At 48.6% G+C, this 21,185-nt stretch overlaps 1 protein-coding gene across 1 annotated transcript in view; it reads right to left on the bottom strand.

Annotated features, from left to right (window-relative positions):
* Positions 1 to 2,242: 2,242 nt before the first annotated feature.
* The window catches only part of PLEKHG3 (pleckstrin homology and RhoGEF domain containing G3), a 33,065-nt gene continuing 14,122 nt past the window's right edge, over positions 2,243 to 21,185 (bottom strand). The window contains exons 8-19 of the mRNA XM_063118340.1: positions 19,706 to 19,888; positions 18,487 to 18,579; positions 18,025 to 18,111; positions 17,225 to 17,258; positions 16,704 to 16,808; positions 13,650 to 13,739; positions 12,590 to 12,628; positions 11,793 to 11,800; positions 11,140 to 11,436; positions 10,083 to 10,181; positions 7,736 to 9,197; positions 2,243 to 4,899 (exon numbers count right to left, since the gene is read on the bottom strand). Coding sequence (XP_062974410.1) covers positions 4,100 to 4,899; positions 7,736 to 9,197; positions 10,083 to 10,181; positions 11,140 to 11,436; positions 11,793 to 11,800; positions 12,590 to 12,628; positions 13,650 to 13,739; positions 16,704 to 16,808; positions 17,225 to 17,258; positions 18,025 to 18,111; positions 18,487 to 18,579; positions 19,706 to 19,888 — 3,297 coding nt within the window. The 3' untranslated portion in view covers positions 2,243 to 4,099. The remainder of the gene's footprint in view (positions 4,900 to 7,735; positions 9,198 to 10,082; positions 10,182 to 11,139; positions 11,437 to 11,792; positions 11,801 to 12,589; positions 12,629 to 13,649; positions 13,740 to 16,703; positions 16,809 to 17,224; positions 17,259 to 18,024; positions 18,112 to 18,486; positions 18,580 to 19,705; positions 19,889 to 21,185) is intronic.

Genomic DNA, 21,185 nt, shown 5'->3' with positions numbered 1-21,185 from the left:
TTGGGGACTCCACAGGAAAAGTATAAATGGCCTCAAAGCAAATAATCAACCCACTATTTTTTTAATATAATCATAGGTTAGGTAGCTATAGGTGAGAGAACATGTCACAATGAAGACTTGAATATTTGTGCCCAATTTGCCACAGTACTGGCGCTTGCAGTCCAACCCTATGCAAATATAAAATTCACTCGAATCAATGAGGTTAGGTGTGCTTAACTGGGGGGGTATGCGCTCAGCATGAGGTACCATTAACTTGATCAGGAAATTAGTTCTGGGTACAAGATCTATATGATCAGAAAATTCCATTTCGAGATCACAGCATGGAAGTTCACCTGTGGAGAGATGCAAGATGCCAAAAAGAGAACTCTTGCACCAGGTATCTTCTCAGGTTTGTGTCATATGCGGAGTTTGGGGTTTCTCTTCACCTGTGTGAGGTAAATGGCCTCACCTGTCATGCAGTGCTACTCCTGGCTTGGTCTCCTTCCCTCAAATAGTTTCCAAGTCTTCTCACAATCACTTACCACAGATTAGTGGCAACCTTAACCTCCCTAACATCCCCAAATGCTTCCAATTCATGCTTATAGGAGAAGGGGATACAAATCTATATTCTGAAGTAAGTACCGAATAACTCTGTTAAGCCAAAGAAAAGTGGCATGAGACTGTGGTTTCAGGGTAGAAAAAAAAACTTATGTGAAGCTGTCCTGATAATCCAGGAGAGGCAACAGTCAAGGAGAAATAAGGATTCTGTAGCATTAGGGGTTTTGTTTTGTTTTTTTAAAGGAAAAGAATAAAGCACATGGAAATTAGGATGGACTGAATTGACTTTCTTGCAAATGCCACCATAAAAGGGGGGAAATGCCCTTCACATGCATTCTGGATAGCAACCTCAAACATTACTTCCTCTCTTGGAGGCTACTGACACCTATCACTCTTGAGTTTAAGGAATGGTGCAATGCTCATTTTCAAGAAACCCAGAACAAAGCTAGGCTAAATCCTCTTCTGAGACTAATACTCCTGTATGACCACTGCTCTGCACTGGATTATGTGCTAACAGGAAGTTTCTGTACACCTTATGTAGTTCCTCTTCACCCATCATGAGCTGTGTTCCCAGGCCCATTAAGAGATTTGGTCTCAGCTTGGCAAGTTTCAAGTACAGTTGTCTGTGTGCCACCATGTTTCACTGCATTGTACTCCTGCCCATTACCCAGTAGGAACCATTTGCTGTCTGGTGACTTGCAGCCTCATCCTGCCTGGCTCTGGGCAGCTCTCCCTTCTCCGAAGGCTTGGCCCATAAAGCAACGACACCTCTGTTAGACTGTTCTCCCATCAGGCTTAGCTCTTCAAGACCCCACTGGTACAGAGGTCAGGGCGTATTAGAAAGGAGCTTCGCATCACCAGGCCCAGAACAGGTTGGCTTCAGAGTAGCAAGGGCTGTTTCTTGGAGATCAAGAGAACAGCTGAAGTAGCCCAGGACCTCTGCTACAGGTTCACAGGGTTGGGGTTAATTCTCTTTTAACAGCTAGGCACCAAGTTCCACCTGCTCCAATGTGCTTCCACTGTCCAGAGAAAAAGAGCTAAAGCTTCAGAATGTGCTTCAGAAGCAATTTAATAACATTTTTTAAATAAACGAACAAATAAACCTTTGCTGGCTCTGGGATTTTCTGTGTAATTTCTGTCACTAAGCCATCAGTGGGGAAGTCCCTGCTCCAAATCTCCACTCAGCCATGATTTCACCAGGTGATCTTTGCTATGCTACTATCTCTGGAATATTCAGATGAGGCTGACCTACCTTAAAGGGACGTATGTGGTAAAGATTTTTGTGATACCAGAGGAAGCGTGTTAAGTGCATAGAAAATTGTATTAGTTGAGCATTAATATTAGGAACATGCAGTTTCTGAATCAGAATAAAGAGACAATAAAGGGAAGCTGTTCTTGCTAAACCCCTGAATGTTCAGCCCCTATATTCCATACGTTTTCCTATGCTTGCTGCAATCTAGACACGGAGGCCGCAACTCTTCCCTGCTAACTCTAGCTACCAATACAACATTGCTGTTCAGACTACCCACACTTTAATCACACATCCCTAAAGTTATTTGGAATAATACAAAGAATCCTTAAACATGCCAAAATATTCCTAAAGACCTTCGGGATAGCCTTATTTTTTTTGGAGGGGGTGTGGACATGTGCAGCTCTCTTTTTTTGTTGTTTTGCCATAATTTAATCTTCCACAAACAAGAAAGATGGTGATTGCTCCTTTGCCATGTGATGGGGAAATAACCACAATATTTGAGTACTTTAAATATTTTGTGGCCCTACTATTTTTTTTTACAGGCGATGAAAACCCCACTGTCACATTCTGAATTCTGCCCACATTTTATTTATTTATCTATCTATTTGTACCTGCCCTTCACCCTAGCACATGGTACTGTAATAAGACTAGGCGGTGGCTGCATTTCCCCAACTGGTCCCTGTTACACGTAGCACTCCCCGTATGGAGCCATGTACTCCCTTATGCGAAGTATCCCATCTAAAAAAACTTTGATCTAGGGCATGTCGTAGGCTATAAGCAGGGGTGGGTAACTTGTGGCCCTCTAGATGTTTTGGTCTGCAATTCCCATAATTCCTCACCATTGGCTATGCTGGGCTAGGGCTGATGGGAATGGTAGGCCACATCTGGAGGATCACAACTTGTCCATCCCCGCAGCTATAGGATTTGCCAGATTTTGGCCTCACAAGCCGCCTCTGGGAGGATTCGGAAAGATCCGTCGTCGCTATTCTGATATCAGAAAAGGCAAAAGGAGGTGTGCAAGGAGAATGCAGAGAGAAGCTGTGGGTCCACAGGAGGCAAGGCCTTCCTGTTGCCCCAGCATGCACGCAGCATGGCAGGAGGAACTCCACCTTCCCACTGGAATCCCTAGGAGGGAAACTCTTAATAGAAAAGGGGAGGAACCTGCAACAGTAAAAGGCATAGAAGGGAAAAGGCCCCAACATCCTCACCTTCTGCCCTGGTGATGTAAGCCCAACAGGTCACAGGAAAGGGCGGTTCCTCCACTTTTGGGTTCTCCCTCTCCTGCCCTACTGGATTGCTCTGCCCAAGAACAAAATGCACCTTGCATCAAAGAACCTATCATGCTAGGAGGCTGAGTTGAGGGATGTGCAGTTCTTCAGGCATCATGTCATGGGACCTGAAACATCCTAGCATCACAGTGGATAAGTTCCACACCAGTGTTAGCGGATGCTACCAGTGACCTTGGAGAGATTTGTGATTCTAAGACTCATCAATCTTACCTTTGCAACTTTGAACCCATGAAAACCAGTGAAAAAGCCAAGGACTGGAATCTTTTCCAATTCTTCACCCCACCCCAGCCCAAAAGTGAAGAAGCCAAAGCCATATTCTCTCGTCAAAAGTGGTTATTGCACAGTGCGTACAGATTGAAATGTGTACACAACCAGTATTATTAGATTATGTGTTCTCAAACTGGGAGGCCTGGAGCAAACCAAAACTCCCAACCACAGTAAAACTACATTCTTTTTTTTAAAAAAAAGGAAAAAAAGAGAGAGCTTGGGGAAATCACTCTCCTATAAGACTGAGCAATAAATGAAGGTTCATTCATTTCCACTCTGGCTTGATAAGGCAGGAACTTCCCAACCATTCCTGACCCTGAAGGGAAGAACACACACCTTTTCTCAGTAGATCATATGAATGGCTGATTCATGGTATGTCTGCGTTACGGGAAGCCCTTGATACTTATAGATGTACTAAGACTTCTGCCCAATAGGTATTGAGCAATACCCAGCTCAAGTCATGGGAAGCATTTAAGGAGAGAAGCAGCCCTGCTCAGAATGCACAACCATCAGAGAGCTCCTTGGAAGGGGCTACAACTTCCCAGAAGGTCATGGCAGCTGCCCATGGGAGATGGAGCACAATGAACAAAGAGGGATCTGAGCGGCAACCCATGCAGGAAGAACAGATTTCTCCCAGTCCTTTCTCCTCCAAAGAAGTCCGAGAGGATGACCGCACGCCCCCTTGGAAGGCTTGCTGCACAACTTTCCCAGTTAGAGTAGGGCTCAGGAGTGTAGGAGCAAGCGATGTAGATGCTCAGCTGTTGGAATTCAGGGTCTGGAATTTGTCCCTCAGGTTCTTTACCAGGCTTTGTTGGCTGCTGTCTGTTTTCTCCCACCAGCCCTGATGAAGTGCCTTCCGGGGAGGCGCTTCCGGGATGTCCTCTTCGCGCCTGCGGTATTCCTCCGAGTCCTGGTAGGCCTTGCACCGCTCCACCACGGCCTTCAGAGAGATTTTCTCCCGAGATGTTGGGGAGCGAATTTGCACATAGCTCTCATCCAATTCACCAGTCCCATCCAGCAGCTTCTCCATGACAATCACCCGCTGATTGTTCTCCAGAGAGGCCTCAGCCATGACACATAATTCCTTAGGACCATCACAGGCATGGTCCTTGGGGATGGAATCAAGGGAGGCCTTTCCCCGGCAGCTCTGTCTCCCGCCATGCTGGGACTTCATGCCCGCCTTCCCATTCTTTTTTGAGCTCTGGCGCTCCCCCAACACCCTCTCTGCATCCACCATTTTCTCCGGTGCTGAGCGGCTCCTGTTGACAAGTGGGGGCCTGCCCTTCTCAGCCCTTGGCTGACAGGTATACTTGGACCTCAGCTCCCGCACGTCGGGCCAGTGGAATTTCTCAGCTACAATGGGGCTGAGGGGACTCCGCGAGAGGGGGCTGGTAGGGGAAGTGAGGTGGGGGGTGCTGGAACAGGGGCTGAAAGAGAAGCGCTTGGGTGACTTCTCTGGCAATGAGGAGGAGGAGGAGAGCAGGGTCAGTGGGCTGGCCTCCTGCAGCACAACTTGTCCATAGTTGAGAAGAGTCAAGGCTGGCTTCCGTTTGCCTAGGAGAGAAAACAGCAAAGAATGAGTGGGGCAGAAAGGAGTGGCAGAAATACAGGACCAACTGGGGGTGGGGGCTGTTCCCACTCTCAAAACCCAGCAGCATAGCTTTCTGTCTGGTTAACTGCAGCCCCAAATCGCTCCCTTAAAGGCAAGGAGGAAAATAGGGTCCTGAACTGCTCAGCCTGGAAAATACAGGGCGGCGAGGGATTGACATCTATTGGTTAGAAATCTTATCAAAATATTTGGGGGTGGGAGGGGGGCAGCCTATCCCAATGAAACCTTTAGCACTCAGGAAGATCTGAGCCAGAAAGATCCTCTTCCTCACTCTTCTGGGATGGGTCACTGATTCTATCTCAAAGCACAGGAAAACTGTCCACAACTGTCTCTGATCTGAAGAAGCGACGATACTGTCCTTGTCTAAAGAAGGAATGTGTGAGGCGAATTTAAATAAGGGAAAGGACATGTGGGAGTGGAGACTGCAGAGGGATAGTGACCCAGCCTGGCATCCCTATCTCACCTGAGAGGCCTCTACCTGCAATCCCTGGAGCAGGAATGGTTGTAGGTGGCAGAGGAGTGAGAGGAAGAACATGCCTGTGCTTAATTTGTGACTCGATCTTTCGAATTTGTGATTCCGATCTGAGCTGGATAGAAGGCTCTGCCAAGATCAGTCCCTGAATCCATCCAAGGGCAGCAGAATGAAAAGCTCCCCTGGAGGAGACCCGCTGGGGACTTGAGGGACCCCCCCTCCCCTTAACTCCTCAGGATTCCAAGAGGTTCTTAGGCTGCTAATTGGCCACAACTGATGGATGCAAGGTAGTGTCTGAGGAGGAAAGTGAGGGAAGATCCCCAGTGCTCACCTTCCTGCTCGCCATAATATGACCACGGAACGGCCTGTGAAGTAGCTATGGCATGGAGGGACAAGGCCCCAACATCACCCAAAGGGGAAGAAAACCCTCCTTGCCCTCAGCCTGGGTCTTGGTTGAAGACAAAAATAATGCTTACTCTCTTTGCCTCTTATCTATCAACCCAAGGAGAAGGGGAGAGATAAGCGACAGAGATAAAGGGACAAAGAAATAACGAAGAAAGGAAACAAGTATGTAAGCGAGTAACAAATCTAAAGGCCTTTAGATAAAGGAAAGGCACTATAAAGGCAGAACTAAGCAGAAAGTCCTTCTGGACCAGCTTCCTAGCCCAAGGTGGGAACAGAAACTGCAGCAAGGGAACTCCCTTCCCTCAAGTAAGGTCATTTCAACTTCCTTCCCCTGCTCTTGAGGAAGGAGACTTATGACTCTAGAAGGTCTCTCCATCTACATCCAGGGAATAAGTACCTACCAAGAAATCTGCTCCCTTTGCATAATGTATACAGATTGCAGAATTATGATTTTCTTGATGCAGAATGTGTTCAGGGGGTTGTTGTTTTTACACACATCTTCATGTCCACAAGATCCAAACATGACTCCGTCAGGGAGAGGAACAGGAGGACTAAGACCAGGTCTCCCTTATTCCAAAGCATTTGGAAACTGCAGCTAGTGTAAAATGCAGCAGCCAGAATTCTTTCTGGAGTTTGCTTTCTGCGTCACATCACCCCAGATCTGCACCGACTTCCAGTTACTTTCTGGGCTCAATGCAATGTGCTTTCAAGAGGCAGCTGGACAGCCATCTGTCAGGGATGCTTTAAGGTGGATTCCTGCACTGAGCAGGGGGTTGGACTCGACGGCCCCTTCCAACTCTACTGTTCTATGATTCTATGAATGACTTGGGACCAGGATATTTGAAGGACTGCTTTCTGCTCCCATATGAATCTGCTCTCCCACTGCATTCATTATCAAAAGCCTGCCTTAACGTGTGGTTTGGTCTCCTCTGAAACTCCCTCCCAATAGAGGTCTGACTGGCTCTCTCACTGATGACTTGATTTTTAGGTGGGCTGTTAAAAACTTTCTTATCCTGCAAGGTCATTGACCTGTGTTCAATTCTTGCCTGCCACCTAGATTTGTTTCTGACTCTGCTTTAATACTCCCTATTTTAAGTTTTTGCATTGTATAATTTTGATTTTGTAAGCTGCCGTGGAAGCCCTTTTGAGGGCCGAAAGGCAGTATACAAATAATTTTACAAACAAGCCAAATAAACTGAATGGGATGGTTGCAGGGTCTGTTCTGTAGTCAACTTCAGAGACTGGGCTGTAACTGTAGACTATAAACTCTCTGAGGCAGAGATTCTACTATTATTTCTTTTAAAAATATCCTGACATGTTTTGTAATGTGACTCTTAAAATATTTCTTTATAGTACCCTTTAAAGCTTGGCACTTTATGTATCATTGTTCTTTTTTTCTTTTCTTTTTGAATAGAAAAATAGATACCAAGTTTGAGCCAAAAAGGTCAGGACAAGTCGCTGATCTTAAGAACTTCTCTAAATGAGCAATTTATTGCATGCTCGTGATTGGTCGCTGACGGAAGTTTACAGGTCCTTTACATGACACCGTCAACCTTCACAATGTCTCCCATGCTTTCCTCTGGTAATCTCGTCTAAAAAAAAAAGTGGGATCTCCCCAGCATGTAAAGCTGGTATAGCGCTATAATTCCACCACTAGATGGCAATATTTCATTGAACTTAATAGCATTGCTGAGAGGGGATGTTTTCAATTCAAAATAGTAACCCAATCCAAAATGTAAAATTAATCAACACCAACAACAATAATTTCTCTCTCTTCATTCTCACAGCACCCCTATTGTTAGCTATGGCTTCCAGGCATTACCGTAAGGCATATAACTGGTACATACAGTAAGAGCAATGACGGATTGCCTGTGACAACACAACATCCCCTGGGCAATACGTACCCTTGCCTTTCTTATCTGCCTCCTGCTGGCCAGTCAAGGCATGACTCTTCATCTCCTCCTCGACTTCAGCGAGTCTCCTATGCGCAGTGGGCTTGTGGCCCTTGATTCGAAGGCTGTACTGGCGGGCCAGCTGGTAGACCTTGTTCTTCAGTTTCTCTGCCAGCTCTGCCTCAGTCAGGCTGGCCAGTTGCATTATATGGGGGGGCAACCGAGGGAGACCCCGATCTTGCTCACAACTCCCTAGCTCCTGCACCAGTTTCCATGGCAACCTTGAAGGCACGGCCCGCTCCACAGGTGACTTGCTCTCGGGGGAGGGCACAGCCGACTCCTCTGCAATGGCCCCCAGGTCGTCATCCTCCAGAATCAGCAGCGGCTCATGAAGGCCAAAGCCATTCTCTTGGCTCCGGAGCTGGTCTTTCACATAGCGCTCTGCATGCCGTAGGGAGGCGCCCCCAGCCCCCTGCCCATTTGCCTTGCCTGCCCTGGCGCCCTCTTCTGCCCTCCTACTCCAGAGGTCCCTCTTGGGCTTCTCCATCTCCTCCCAGACTTTCACCATCTCAGCAGATGGCCTGAATTCGGCGTCAGTGATTGGATTTTCATTGCAGGCGGCCTGGGACCCAACCGCTGGCCTATTGGACAGGACCCAGGCTGCGGTCCGGCCAGCCCCACCGCTGGCCGAGGAGCCCGGCCTCTTCCCTTTCAGCACCTCCTGCTCTGGCTCAGGCTGGGGGAGGCTGTTGATCCTGAAGACGGAATTCCTCACTAGCCCTTTGGGGATGTAAGACAGGCTCTCTCTCCGCCTGACACTGAAGCCAGCATCCTGGTGCTCAGCGTAATCATAGTAGTTCTTGATCTTGTCCAACAGCAGCCGGTCCTGCTGGGATAGCATGGACTCCTTCCGTCGACACGAGGCCCGGTCAACCTCAAGCAGGCCAGGCATGGCAGCTCCACTAGGGGTGCTGCTAGGCTCAGCCGAGGGCTCCGGCAGCAGGCTGCCACCACTCTGGGACTCCGTGGCGCTGTTATTTCGACAGGCAGCCTTTTCGCTGCCATCCAGGCTCAGGACGCTGCCACTCCGGCTGGCCTGCTTCGGGGTCAGGCAGCCCTTCCCCTCGTCAAGGGCCAGGCTGCTGCGCCGAGAGAGGCTGCTCGCAAAGCGCTCAGCAATGATGCTGGCCTGATCCAGCACCGAGAAGGGGAGGATACTTTTGGGCTGGGGCGCACGCCCATCTTCCCCTTCCTCCTCCTCCTCCTCCTCCTCCTCGCTGCTAAGCGCCTTTAGCTCTTCCGTGTTTTCAGTGGGCTCCAGACCAACTGATCCTTGATTTAGGAGCCCATGTTGGTCTGCCAGGACAGGCTCCAAAGTTCCCGTCGACTCAGGGTCTGAAGGGCTCTCTTCTGGGCCATCTTCCTTATGGGGAGAAACTTCTATCACCCTGTTGAGCTCCATGGCTGATCGAGCCTGAGAAACACACCAGAGAGCAGGTGAGGAGGGAAGGCTTCCCATATTTATTATGACATGAGGCAGAATGGTGGCCTTGCCGGTGATAGATGGGTATTAAGCCAAGTAAACAGTACATGAATGCAGCCAACTCTAGAGCACTCAGCGTAGTTATTTAAGTCAAGGCTTTTAAGGTAGGAAATGAGGTCCCCACCTCACAGGTTGGTTCAACAGAAGATATCAGTGTATAATAATGTTGTACATTGCATCCTTTGGAACCAACATGGACTGCCTACTGGAAGGATGTGGTTCTGTACCCAAGTGGGGAACTTTGCGTAGAAATGGAACAGCCATAGACCCAGGCCTTTGAAGCCTCTGCACTGTGGACAGGGCCAAGGGACCCCCTGGGTGCTTCCAGGCAAGGCTTTTATTGTGCAATTGCACAGCCTCATTCATGGAGTTTTACCCAAGGTCCAGGCATCGTAAGTTTTCAATTTTTGGGGGGGGGGGGGGTCGCGTGCATGCACATTTTCCCGCTACTTTTTCTGTCTTTCTTACTTACTTACCAGACAAAGAAAGTCTGTTAAGGAAGGAAAGACAGAATAGCTGCACAATGACTTTCAATTACTAGTGCTAGGTACCCTCTATCTTAGCCTTTCCCAATGTGGTCCCCTCCAGGAGTTTTGGACTTCAACTCCCATTAGAACCAGCCAGCATGGCCAATGGTCAGGAATGCTGCAAGTTGTAGTCCAACACATCCAGAGGGCACAGCATTGAGGAAAGCTGGTATATGTGGAAGCACCCCCCTCTCTGAAACTGGTATGAGCAGAGACACCTTTCTCCCTAGCAGCACACAGAGCGGGGCATCAGCCAGGCGGCCACCCACCCACCCACCCACCCACTCACCTTCGGGACAGATGAGACTGTCTCTGGGATCCTGCTTTTCTCGCAGCTGCCTGGAGACTGGCATTGCTTGGGCCCTCCCTGTGCCTTGTGACCTTTGCCCTGAACCAAAACAGAGGCAATAGGGTTAGAGGGCTGAGTCCTCCGCTTCCACCCTTTGACAAGACAAGAGCAGCCCAGCACCTCTTGCCGTGGCTATTTATCATTCGGAGGCACCTTAGAGCCCTTATCTCGGCTTTTTAAAAAATTAGTATCTCCGTTTTACGGATGAAGGCAGAGAGATCATAGCTTGCTCCAGCCTCCTAAGTGCACTCATGGGCGACCAACATTTCTGCACAGGGCTGAGTCCAATGTATCGGCCATTGGACGCAGTCATTTAAACTGCCTCTTTCCATGTCAAACACCCTTACGAAAGGTCGGTGTTGGTGGCTTTGGTTGGCGTGCTGTCCTGGCACAGAGCAGCCTTGCAGCTGGCCCTCATTAAAGGTAAGTCACGACTCCCTCCTGGTGAGCAGCTCTACAGAGCTGATTCTCTGGATGCCCTGCAACGTTTTTGGTAATGGCAGCTGAATGGACCAGCTAAAAACTACAGGCTGATTGACTGTCTGCAGGGTGCACAGTTAGTGCTGCATTCAGAGAGAGCCCAATAGCATAGGCAACAGGGCTTAGTGTGGATCCTGCTTCACATCAGCTTCTTTTCATCGTTAAGCGGCTAATGGGGCAGAACCATTCTGGCAAAAGGAAAAGAATGGCAGAAAAGTGGCCTCCCATGGAGACAGAGATGGTAAAAAAAACACCGTGAGCCTCTTTGGTTATCAAGCCACAAACCTTGTTAGCCCGTGTGGGATCGCGCAGAGCACCCAGTCGGTCAGTAGCATCACTTATGGGTTAAACGAAACTGCACCCCAGGGCCCCATTGCAAGGGGTAGGGCCTGGCCCATGTCGGATGAAGTGGAAGAGTTTAAAGAAGACAGGCAAAACGAACAGAGGGCAGCCAAGAGCCATGCACCAAGCCAGCATGCACAAGGGAGACGTGGCAGGGGTTGAACAGGCACCTCACCGTGCTGCCCCAGGAGAAAAGCAAAGCGTTGGCCCGATAGTGCCAGCAATGGAGGACGGCCATCAAGGAGCTTGCAAAGTCTGCCACCTGCTCCGTTCCTACCAGCCTCTCTTCTTCGTCCTCCTCCTCCTCTTCGTCCTCTTCCTCTGGGCCTGTCCCCTTCTCGCTGCCGTCACTTTCAGCCAACTCTTCAGGAGATTCCTGGGGAAGGGTCTGCTGATCCTCCTCCTGGGGTAAGCTGCTGGGAGGCTGTGGGGGCTCCCCAAACTCCAAAAGGGCTCCATCACTATCTGCATGCTGTTTGAAGTGGGGGGGGGGGAAGCAAGGGCTCTCTTCAGAAAGGCCCCAGCGCTGGGACTCCAGGGGGAGGCATCGCTTGGAGTGCCTTCCCCTCACCCCTGGGGGGGCTCCTCTGCTTTTGCTACCTACTCACGAGCAGCAGCACACGACCCGGAGCTGTGGAGAACTTACTGCTCACTCTTTGGAGATGGCAGTTGTCAGGAGGAAATATCAAGCTAATCATTTAAGAAGGCGTTTTGTAAGGGAGCCAAAGCCCATTGCAAGTCACCCATGCCTTTTAAGTCCCTAAAAATGGAAGGCTGGTCTTTCTTTCCCTCCCATAATCTTCCCCTTCCAGAATTTTTGGATCTTACCTTCAGTCCTATTGCCAGATGTGCAGCACATGAAAGAAGGAGGAGGAGAAGAAGAAGAAGAAGGCAATTAACCAAAAGGTGGGGTTTCAGTCCCCTGCCCTTCTCCCCCGCCCCCCATGAGTGCCATTTGTTGGTCCCTGTCCCCAATCGCCATTTCAGGTGAATCCTATATAACCAGAAGACGACCACAAGCCAGCTGGCAGAGAGTCTTGCATGTGCTGCTCCATGGACATAAGAACATAAGAGCCCTGCTGGATCAGACCAAGGGTCCATCTAGTCCAGCATTCTGATCATAGCCACTTTTCGTGTCTACCGTTCTCATTGAAAAAGCAGTGGGTTAGCCACAAGGCAACAAAAGGTCACTCCTGAAGGAGTGATCATTTAAAGCACAGGTGGGGAACTTGTGGCCTTCCAGATTTTTGGCCTATAACTCCCATCATCCCTCACTACTAGCTAAACTGACTAGGTCTGATGGGAACTGTAGGCCAAAACATCTGGAGGGCTGCAAGTTGCCCACACGGCTGTAAAAGGAATAACTCAGGAGCAGAAACTTATAGAGAGATCTCCTGCCTAATCTTTCAGCATCTAAGCTGCCTTGGTTAGTGATACAGAAGGTGGCCTCTGCTCACAGCTGCTAGACTGAATGAATCTGAGATAGAAGGATATTGCATAGGGCAGACATCTGCCAACCCCCAAACCCACATTAAGCCAGCAAACCTGGACAGAGAAGCCCTATTAATCCAGAGTTTCTTCCACCTATCCTGAAAGAAAGAAGGGAAGGGGGGAAATCTGCTCACCTTTATTGCTCAGTTGCTTGAGGATCTGTTTTGTTGGCTCTGTGATGGAAGCAAAGTTTGCAAGGTTAGTCCCTGAAACGCAGCGGCTGGTTCAGAGCCCAGAAGCACCCAAATTGTTGCAGAAAAACAACCACCCAGCACCAGCTTTAGCCCACAACCTCGGCCCCTCCAGAAGGCTACACCTAGAAGCATTGAGAGGAGAGCAGAACAGCACCGGCCTCCCCTGGGCAGCAGTGAACACGCCTCTCAGATGACGACACCACCAGCCTATCAGCCAGCATTGCAAACCAACAACCAAATGAACCAGGAGGCCAAACAGGCCTTCGAAGTTCAAAAACGAAAACACTCCCCCCCCCCATCTACTCTCTTACCAATCAGCTGTGTATATTTTGCAGGATGTAGGAGTTTGCTTGGGGCCAAATTTGGATTTTAATTTTTGGATAATCAGAACACATGATGCAAATTGGCAAGATTGCCTATGTTGTTACTTGATCGTGTAGGTTTTATTCACATTACTAAGAGAATATAGGATTTTTCTGGCCAGGACTGGAGAAGGAATGAAAGGAGGGAAGAGTACAGATGTGCAGCAACAGCTGGCACACAGCTAACATGAAAGAAGGCCAAGGACTTGGGCAGGAAACTGATGTCATACTTTCTAGCTCCACTGGACCCTGTTTGGTCTCTTTCAGCTTCTGAGACTTTGTGAGACACGCCCCACATCTTCTCAAAAGCCTCAAGAACTAGAAGTTGCCACACACAAAAGGAGAGTGGAAGGTGAGATTCTTACAGTGCCAGGTTCTGCATCACAGACACCCAACTTCCGGACACATGGAACATGCACAGCCCTGCGTGAAAGGCGCTAAGAGCCACTGTCACCTGTTGGGTTTGCTGGGGGACTGAGAGGCATGTTCAGCAAAGCGTGTGCCCATAGCCTATTCCAGAGTTAGCTTTGGCCCAAAGACCTCCCATCCAGAAGCCCTGGAATCGCTCGCTCCCAGCCCCGCCACCACCAGACCACAGAGGCCCTTCGTGCCACATGCTGAACTAGTGGAGCTCACACCCGATTTTCTGCGGCTTTTAAGCCCTGCCACGGCAGAGCGGTGGAGTCCATCTAGGAGCTTCTCAGCACTGTTTTTGCTGTGGAAAGGCTCTAAGGATAGGACATAAAATACCTGTTAGTGCCAATGCCGCCCTCCTGTGTACAGTACCAAAGGCCTGCCTTGTTGAGGCCTGCACCATGCTAGGACATCCTGTCTCAGGGAAGGGGTGGATCAGGAGCCATGTCAGCAAGCAGCATCCTCAGGCAACGGCTGAGGGTCCATGATGCTGACACCACTGCCCTGAGTCCTCTTTTGTTGGTGCTTTGATCAGCACCTGCATTGTCATTGCCTACAATGCCCTGGAGTGGTGCTACGTCCCTGCAAGGCATTAGGAGCAACTATGGCGGTGGCTGGCTGGCACTCATCAAGGAAGTGCCAGTAACGCTGCCTGCACCCTCCTCCTCCTCTGGAAAGCCTGCCTGCCCCCCAAGTCTGGTGCAAAAAACTAGGACGGGGGCGGGGAGGAGTGCCCACCAACAGGGGTCCCAACAGAGGGCCATATTCTGTGAGCAGCGGTGTGGGGCAGAACGCTTTCCAGTGCTTTGTTTTTCCATTTCATAAGATCCTTAGTAAGAATGGATGGATGCCAACTGCAACTGCAATATTAGGCAAGCTTGTAGATGGGTGCATATCTGCGTATCATGCACAGGTCTTTGGTTGCTAACACTTGTTAGCATGTCAACCATTTCTTCAGTACCTCTCCACCCTCCAAATTTAACTCCCCACACCCCTGCCCTAAAGGAATCATCCAAAATACTGAAGCCTATCCCCAAAATAGGTTCAGCACCTTGGATCGCTCCTTTAGAATTCTGGCGGGTTCTAACTGACACCCAGAGCGGCTTCACAGCCCCACTGGAATAGGAGCCCCCAGCCTTCACTGCCTTATGTGATTACACTCCCGTGAGGGGAAGAGAGGGAAGGGGCGCACATGCTGCTCCACTCCTGTGTCCTCTGCTGGCCCCAACCTCCCATACGTCGGGGGAGGGAGTCCTAATGTGAGGACCTACATCAGCCCTAGCCAGCATAGCTAATGATGAGGGATCATGGGAGTTGTAGGCCCAAACATCAGAAGAGCCACAAATTGCCCACCATTGCTCTAGCGAATTCATTTTAGAAGATGCCTAGAGGTAGCTTCGCAGTACAGCAATCAAAAGTTCAAACATAGCTGTTCTCTCTTGGCACAGCGATCAAGAATTAAAATATGCACATAAGAATGTAGCACATGTTTTACATGACACAAGAACTCAGCCCAACACACACCCTTTGTTAGGGTAAGAGGTTGCGTAGAGACAAAAGCAATTCAGAATCTCATCGGTGGTGAACACAAATTACAACATCCAGGAGTCAGCCAGTGAAATGGAACCAGCCTGGCCTGTCTTGTGCAAACTTGCAGCTTGTCCTGACGCACCAGGCTTGGGAGCAGTTCACAGGGGACAGTGGGAGGGGACATGAGCTCAGCAGTAGACTTCCCAGTTCAGTGCCCCCGGCTTCTTCAGTCAAAAGGGCTGACGGGAGGAGGAACAGGAAAGAGCTCCTATTGCCCAAACCCCTGGGAAGCCGTTTCAGATTAGGACAGACAGTATCAAAGCAGATGGCAGATTGGGCAGGTTGAAGTGTATCAGCTACATATATTCAAGATAGTGCATCCAGCTGCCATGAATGCAGAAGCTGCTTGGCTGAAACGTTACAGAGAAATGACAAAACACCTCAGAAGAATGGACATATCATTTATCCTAACAGATCACATCAAAGGATCTTTCTAGTCCAGCCACCCTTTCCCCCCAAAATAGCCAGACGGATGCTCCTGACACACCCACAAGCAGGAGAAGCCCACCGTTTCTCCATCCATGGTGATGACCTGCAACTAACCAGCCCCACTGGGCACTTTGGAACATTCTCTCACTCAGCACCTTTCTAAGGGAGACAGTCACAAGTCTTGACACCCTCTCCATTCACTCTCTTCCACATATGGTGCACACTGGTGTTGGCCTCAGAGAACAAGAAATACAAAACACACAAGGTGGAATTGGTTACTGGCGTAACTTTTGCTGGTTTTGGAATATGCAAACTTCCAGGCTACACTCCAGGCTCTGGCAACAGAACAGGCTCAGCGACAGAGCATTTGCTTTGCAAGGAGGAGGTCCCAGGTTCAATCCCTGGCATCTCCAGTTAGGGCAAGAAAAACTCCAGCCTGAAACCCTGGAGCGCCATTGCTGCCAGTCAGTGCCGACAATGCTGGACTAGATGGAACCATGGTCTGACTCAGTATAAGGCAGCTTCCTATGTTCCTACTGTTCACAGTATCAATAATACTAGGCTACTCCTCATTTCACACTTTATGCAGGCTGATATTATGTTAGAATTAATGTGTGCCAATGAAATTAAACTCCAATAAGAAATCTACAGGCAGTACTAACAGCCCAAACCCCATGTCACATGCCAATAGTAATGACCGCTGATAATTCCCATTCCCTCCCTAGTGAGATGATACAGCCCTGCTAGGCACAAATTAAACTGCAGAGCTGCCAAGCTACAAGGCTTTGCTAGTCACACTCTGCCTCCTTCCTGCTGCTGTAGCCTCAGGTCATTTGCACACCATTTCTATGCCTTTCCTGCCTTCTTCCTTTCCTTAGGTCCCAAATTTCACTCTGTTCCAAATAATTTTAGCATCATCCTCATCTCTGTTGCTGAATTATCTGCCTCTGAAGCAGAAGGGACAAGTTCACAGTGACACCAAGGGGGAAATTCCCATAGAACGGTCCAGAATAAACAATCGTGTTCTCTTAGCACACTCCGTGTGTGTGGTGCGCCAGAGGTCACAAGGCCTTGGCAGAGTAAATGCTTGAGCATCTGTCAGCTGCACTGAGTTCTAGGGCAAAATACAAGCGTCTGACAACAGCTTTGTCAGTAACTAAGACAAGCTGCTGGACAAGCCACTGGAGAGCATAAAAAGGGTCTAACCTAAGGCAAGTTGCTTCCTGCTTCACTGCCAGGATATTTCAACCACTGTTTACCTGATTGCCGTCGGCCCTGGCGGCCATGTGGGGGAATATCTTCTGTAGCTTGGCACGACAAGGACTTCTTCAACCGCTCTGGACTATATTTGTAGCGAGAAGGATCTGAAAAGAGGAGGTGGGAGTGTGTGAAAGCCTGATAACTGGCCCTGCCAGGTGAGACCACGCCATAGCAGGCATAAGCCAAGCCAACACCATCTTACTCACCATTGCTCCCCCCTGAATACAGCACGTGTAGCAGCAGAGACTGACAAATATATTAAGTTACAGGAGACAGAGACTGGGGTCATCCGTAAGTGTTGCTGCCTCCCTCAGAATCTCATTCCGCTTATTGCTGCTTCTGCTGCTGTGTAAATTCCCCAAACCAGATGGAAGAACCCAATCCCTATGAGGCAGAGTTCATTCCAAGCCCTACGTTGGGACATTTAGACAGATCTATTAGCTTTCTCTGCCGATGCTACAGCAGGCAGGAGGAAGGATGCAGGAAACAGACTTTTGAGACAAGAAGAGGGGAAACTTACAGTACGAATCCATTTCCAAGATGGCTTCTTTGGCCTGAAGGAAAGAAGGTACTGGTTTAGCACTCAACTGAGGTAAAAGGGAAAGCCATCACCCTGAGAGCAGAGGCAATAGGGAAATCTGCACCCCTCTTCCTCCATCAAATAAGAGTTGCAGAAGAGGAAGGGAGGGGGCATTCCCCTCAGCCTCATCTTCCCTGTCCACCAAGGACAAATTCCTCTGGACTTGTTCCAAACATTCATCTCTCTCTCAGTTAGATAAAGGAACTAGTCAAAAGCCCAAGCACCTAATCTGCCACACGGTCACATTATAAGAGCTCTGAGGCCTTATTAGTCTTACATTGTTGATGGCTTTTTTGCAGATAAGGCAGTATATGAATGTTAATAATAAAAGAATGAATTAAATAGGCATAGTTTGAAGAATATAGGTAGGTTTAGGGGGATTCAGTAAGCAGAGCCAATCAGGTTCATAAGCAGCACATGCTCATACTCTGGACCCAGGAAAAGGCTTTCGGGTGGCAAAGATGCCTACAAGAATGGATATGTTGAACACCTCCCTCAACCTCCCCACACCCCAAAAAGAACATTTCTTGGGACATAAGCTTAGAATGGCAGAAGACTCCGTGGAGCTTCTAGCTCCCATAGCAAGGGAGCCTGTACCAACCTGGTACCCTCCAGATGTGTTGGACTACAATGCCCACCATCCCCATGGCCATGCTGATGATGGCAATTGTTGTCCAACACGTATGGAGCGTGCCGGGTTGGGGATTGCTGCACTAAGCAAAAGGATGGCTTCCACTCACTTTCTGAGGGATGATGGCATGGTGGTTTTCCAGGATCAGACGCTTGATGTGGTGAGTCCAAACCCGTTTTTCCTCCCCGGATTTGGCCTGTTGACAGAAGGACAGACCATGAGCTTGGAAGACAGGATTACTCAGCTGACCCTGGTGCAGCATAGCCCTTTAAGTCCTGCCACTGTTTTGCAGTTGTTGCTCACACCATCCCTCCTGCCTGTGTCTGCTCACTGCCACCAACCCCACCTTCTCCATCACTTAATCACCCACATTCTGTGATCCCAACTTAGCATTCCTATTACTGGATATTCTCCACAAGCCAACATCACTTCGCACTGCAACCCATCACCTAAATGGCCCAATTCCTTCTTCCCTCACATTCCCTTCCTTCCATACACCCTGCCCCTTGCATTCTCCATGCTAAAACCCGGGCCTTCACATTCTGCACCTGCCAGTGGGCCATCTCCTCACCTGGATGTTGTACTGCTGCTTGTTGTGCTTGTAGTGGGTGACAGTGAAGCAGAGCGAGTCTCGGGTGCTCTCAATCAGCATGAGGGAGGAGCACTGTAAGGTCAGACGCAAGAGACAAGAACATCTCCATTACATCAGAGGTCTACAACCAGGTGCCCTCCAGATGTTTTAGACCACAGCTCCCAGCATTCCAAACCATTGACCATGCTACCTGGGGCTGACTGGAGTTGGAAGTCCAAAGCATATGGAGGGCACCAGTTTGGGGAAGGCTGCAACGGCAAACACAATCAAGTTTACCAGCTCTGCGTCATTTTAGGACTGCAAAGGTAAACTGCGTTCTCACATCCACTGAGCAACTTCCTGATGACACACACAGACATTTTCAATTTTGGTGACTGTGAATAGTGTGAGATGAGGATTAAGTTATAATGTTTGGATGGGTGGTCTCTTTTTCCTGAAGAACATGCTGTAACCTGTACCATTCGGATGTAGTGAGCTACTTATATATAGAAATGCTGGATGGTACAGAAAGAGAAAGGGGAGCAGGCAGCTTGGCAAGAGTAAAATGAAGACAGAAATGACTGAGCAGAGCTTGGGCACAGTCTCTGCACTGCATTAAATTCTGGGGTCAGTAGACCCCACTGCAATCCATATATCAAGCCAGTAGCAACAAAAAGGGATGGAGAATTTTTCTTTAGCCGTGTGCAAATAATAGTAACACACTTTTTATTGTTAAATTCAGTCTGGAAGAGGTCCCTGCCTTGGTTTTGCATTCACAAATAGGAATGCAAATTATTCTGGCAGTGGGTGATGGGGTGGGGATCCTCTTGCAGTTGGATATATCGTTGTTCGAAAGGTGATACATTCACACTGAGTTGCTTTCAAGTATGGGTCCTTTTGAAAGCAGCCTCATTCATGCCTCTCCCCTACAGGGTTATGCATAGAATTGGGTTGTGAGGGAGCGGGAGGAAATGAGTCAGGTAGTCATGTTTGCCCTGGGGCCCTTTACAGCAGATCATAAATTCCTATCGGTCTCAGCTGTCAGGTATGAGATCCTAGCCAACCAAGATTGAATCATCTTTTCATCTCCTCTGACCGATACCTATACCCAACATACTCTCCTGTTCCCCCCACCCTGCCTCACCCACCCCCAAGGAGGGAGAGGGAACTAATGGCAATGAAACCTATGCAACAGAATCACAAAATTGGGCTCACTTACTGGAATGTGGCTTTTGTATACATAGTGATCGCCCCGCTTCTTAGTTATCAGCAAGATTTTGTCGAACAAGAAGAAAGTTCTCTCATTTCTGACCCGATGGACGCGGAAGGTGCCCTCCAGGACTAGCTCTCCGTAAGTCGTCAGGTCCGGGCCCTTCCAGTTAATAAGCAGGGACTGAATCTCCTGTAACCAGCAAAAGGAAAAGGTCAGAGAAAAGGTGGGGTAGCCCCACTTCAAGGCAATCTAAAGAGAGCACGAAGATGCCTGCATTGGTTCAAATCTCTGGTGTGTGTCACAATTCCAGCAATCTTGAACAAGTCATCTGAACCTTGTAGCCATTTGAGACTTAAAACAAAAACAGTTAAGACACTATATATTTAGCATACAGAACACATTTATTTCAGCAGATTCATTTAGACAGAAGTATGGGGAAATCTGTGGCTATGTGTCATGATGGGTATATATTACCTTCAGTGTTAGAGGCAGTAGTTAAGAACATAAGAAGAGCCAGGCTGGTTCAGACCAAGGGTCCATCTAGTCCAGCACTCTGTTCACACGGTGACCAACCAGTTGCCCACAGGAAACCCACAAGTGGGACATGAATGCAACAGCACCCTCCCGCCCATGTTCCCCAGCAACTGGTATACGTAGACATTCTGCCTTTGAAACTGGAAGTAGCACATAGCAATCAGGACTAGTAGCCATTGATAGCCTTCCCCCACAGGAATTTATCCAACTGCCTTTTAAAGCCATCCAAATTGGTGGCCAACACTCTATCTTGGAGATGTGAATTCCATAGTTTAACTATGCGCCGTGTGAAATACTTCCTTTTATCTGTCCTGAATCTCCCACCAATCAGTTTCATGGGATGTCTCCGGGTTCCAATATTATGATAGAGGGAGAAAAATGTCTCCCTATCCACATTCTCCACACCATGCACAGCTTTGTACACCTCTATCATGTCCTCTCCTTAGTCACCATTTTTCTAAGCTCAGCAATCTCAGATATTGTAACCTTTCCTCACATAGGAGTTGCTCTAGCCCCTTGATCATTTTAGTTGCCCTTTTCTGCACTTTTTCCAACTGTACAATATCCTTTTTTAGGTGTGATGACCAGAACCGTATGCCTCACTATATCAGTAGCTACGGAACACAAGTAGAAAGTTGCTGGTGCACTCAAGTCCTGCTTGTGGGCTTCCCGTTGAGACATCTTTGTCCACTGTGGGAACAAAATGCAGAACCAGAGAGACCGGGTCTGATCCAGCAGAGCTGTTGTTATGTTTATTAACAAAACTCAGGAGAAAAGTTCCCTCAAATGCATGAACTATTTTCCCTTCACAAACATTAATCATCTTCTCCAAATCTGTTGGAAGTCTTAAAAATAAATGTTTCGTATTATCAAAATAAATAATCAGAACTGTCTGGTTTCATACCTAGAGAATCTATTTCTCTTTTAAAAGTCAAAAGAATGGAATCCTAAG

This window comes from Elgaria multicarinata, chromosome 2 (assembly GCF_023053635.1).
Source record: "Elgaria multicarinata webbii isolate HBS135686 ecotype San Diego chromosome 2, rElgMul1.1.pri, whole genome shotgun sequence".
Lineage (NCBI taxonomy): Eukaryota > Metazoa > Chordata > Lepidosauria > Squamata > Anguidae > Elgaria > Elgaria multicarinata.
The sequence above is the reverse complement of the archived record's forward strand: the minus strand, read 5'-3'. Positions and strand labels throughout refer to the sequence as shown.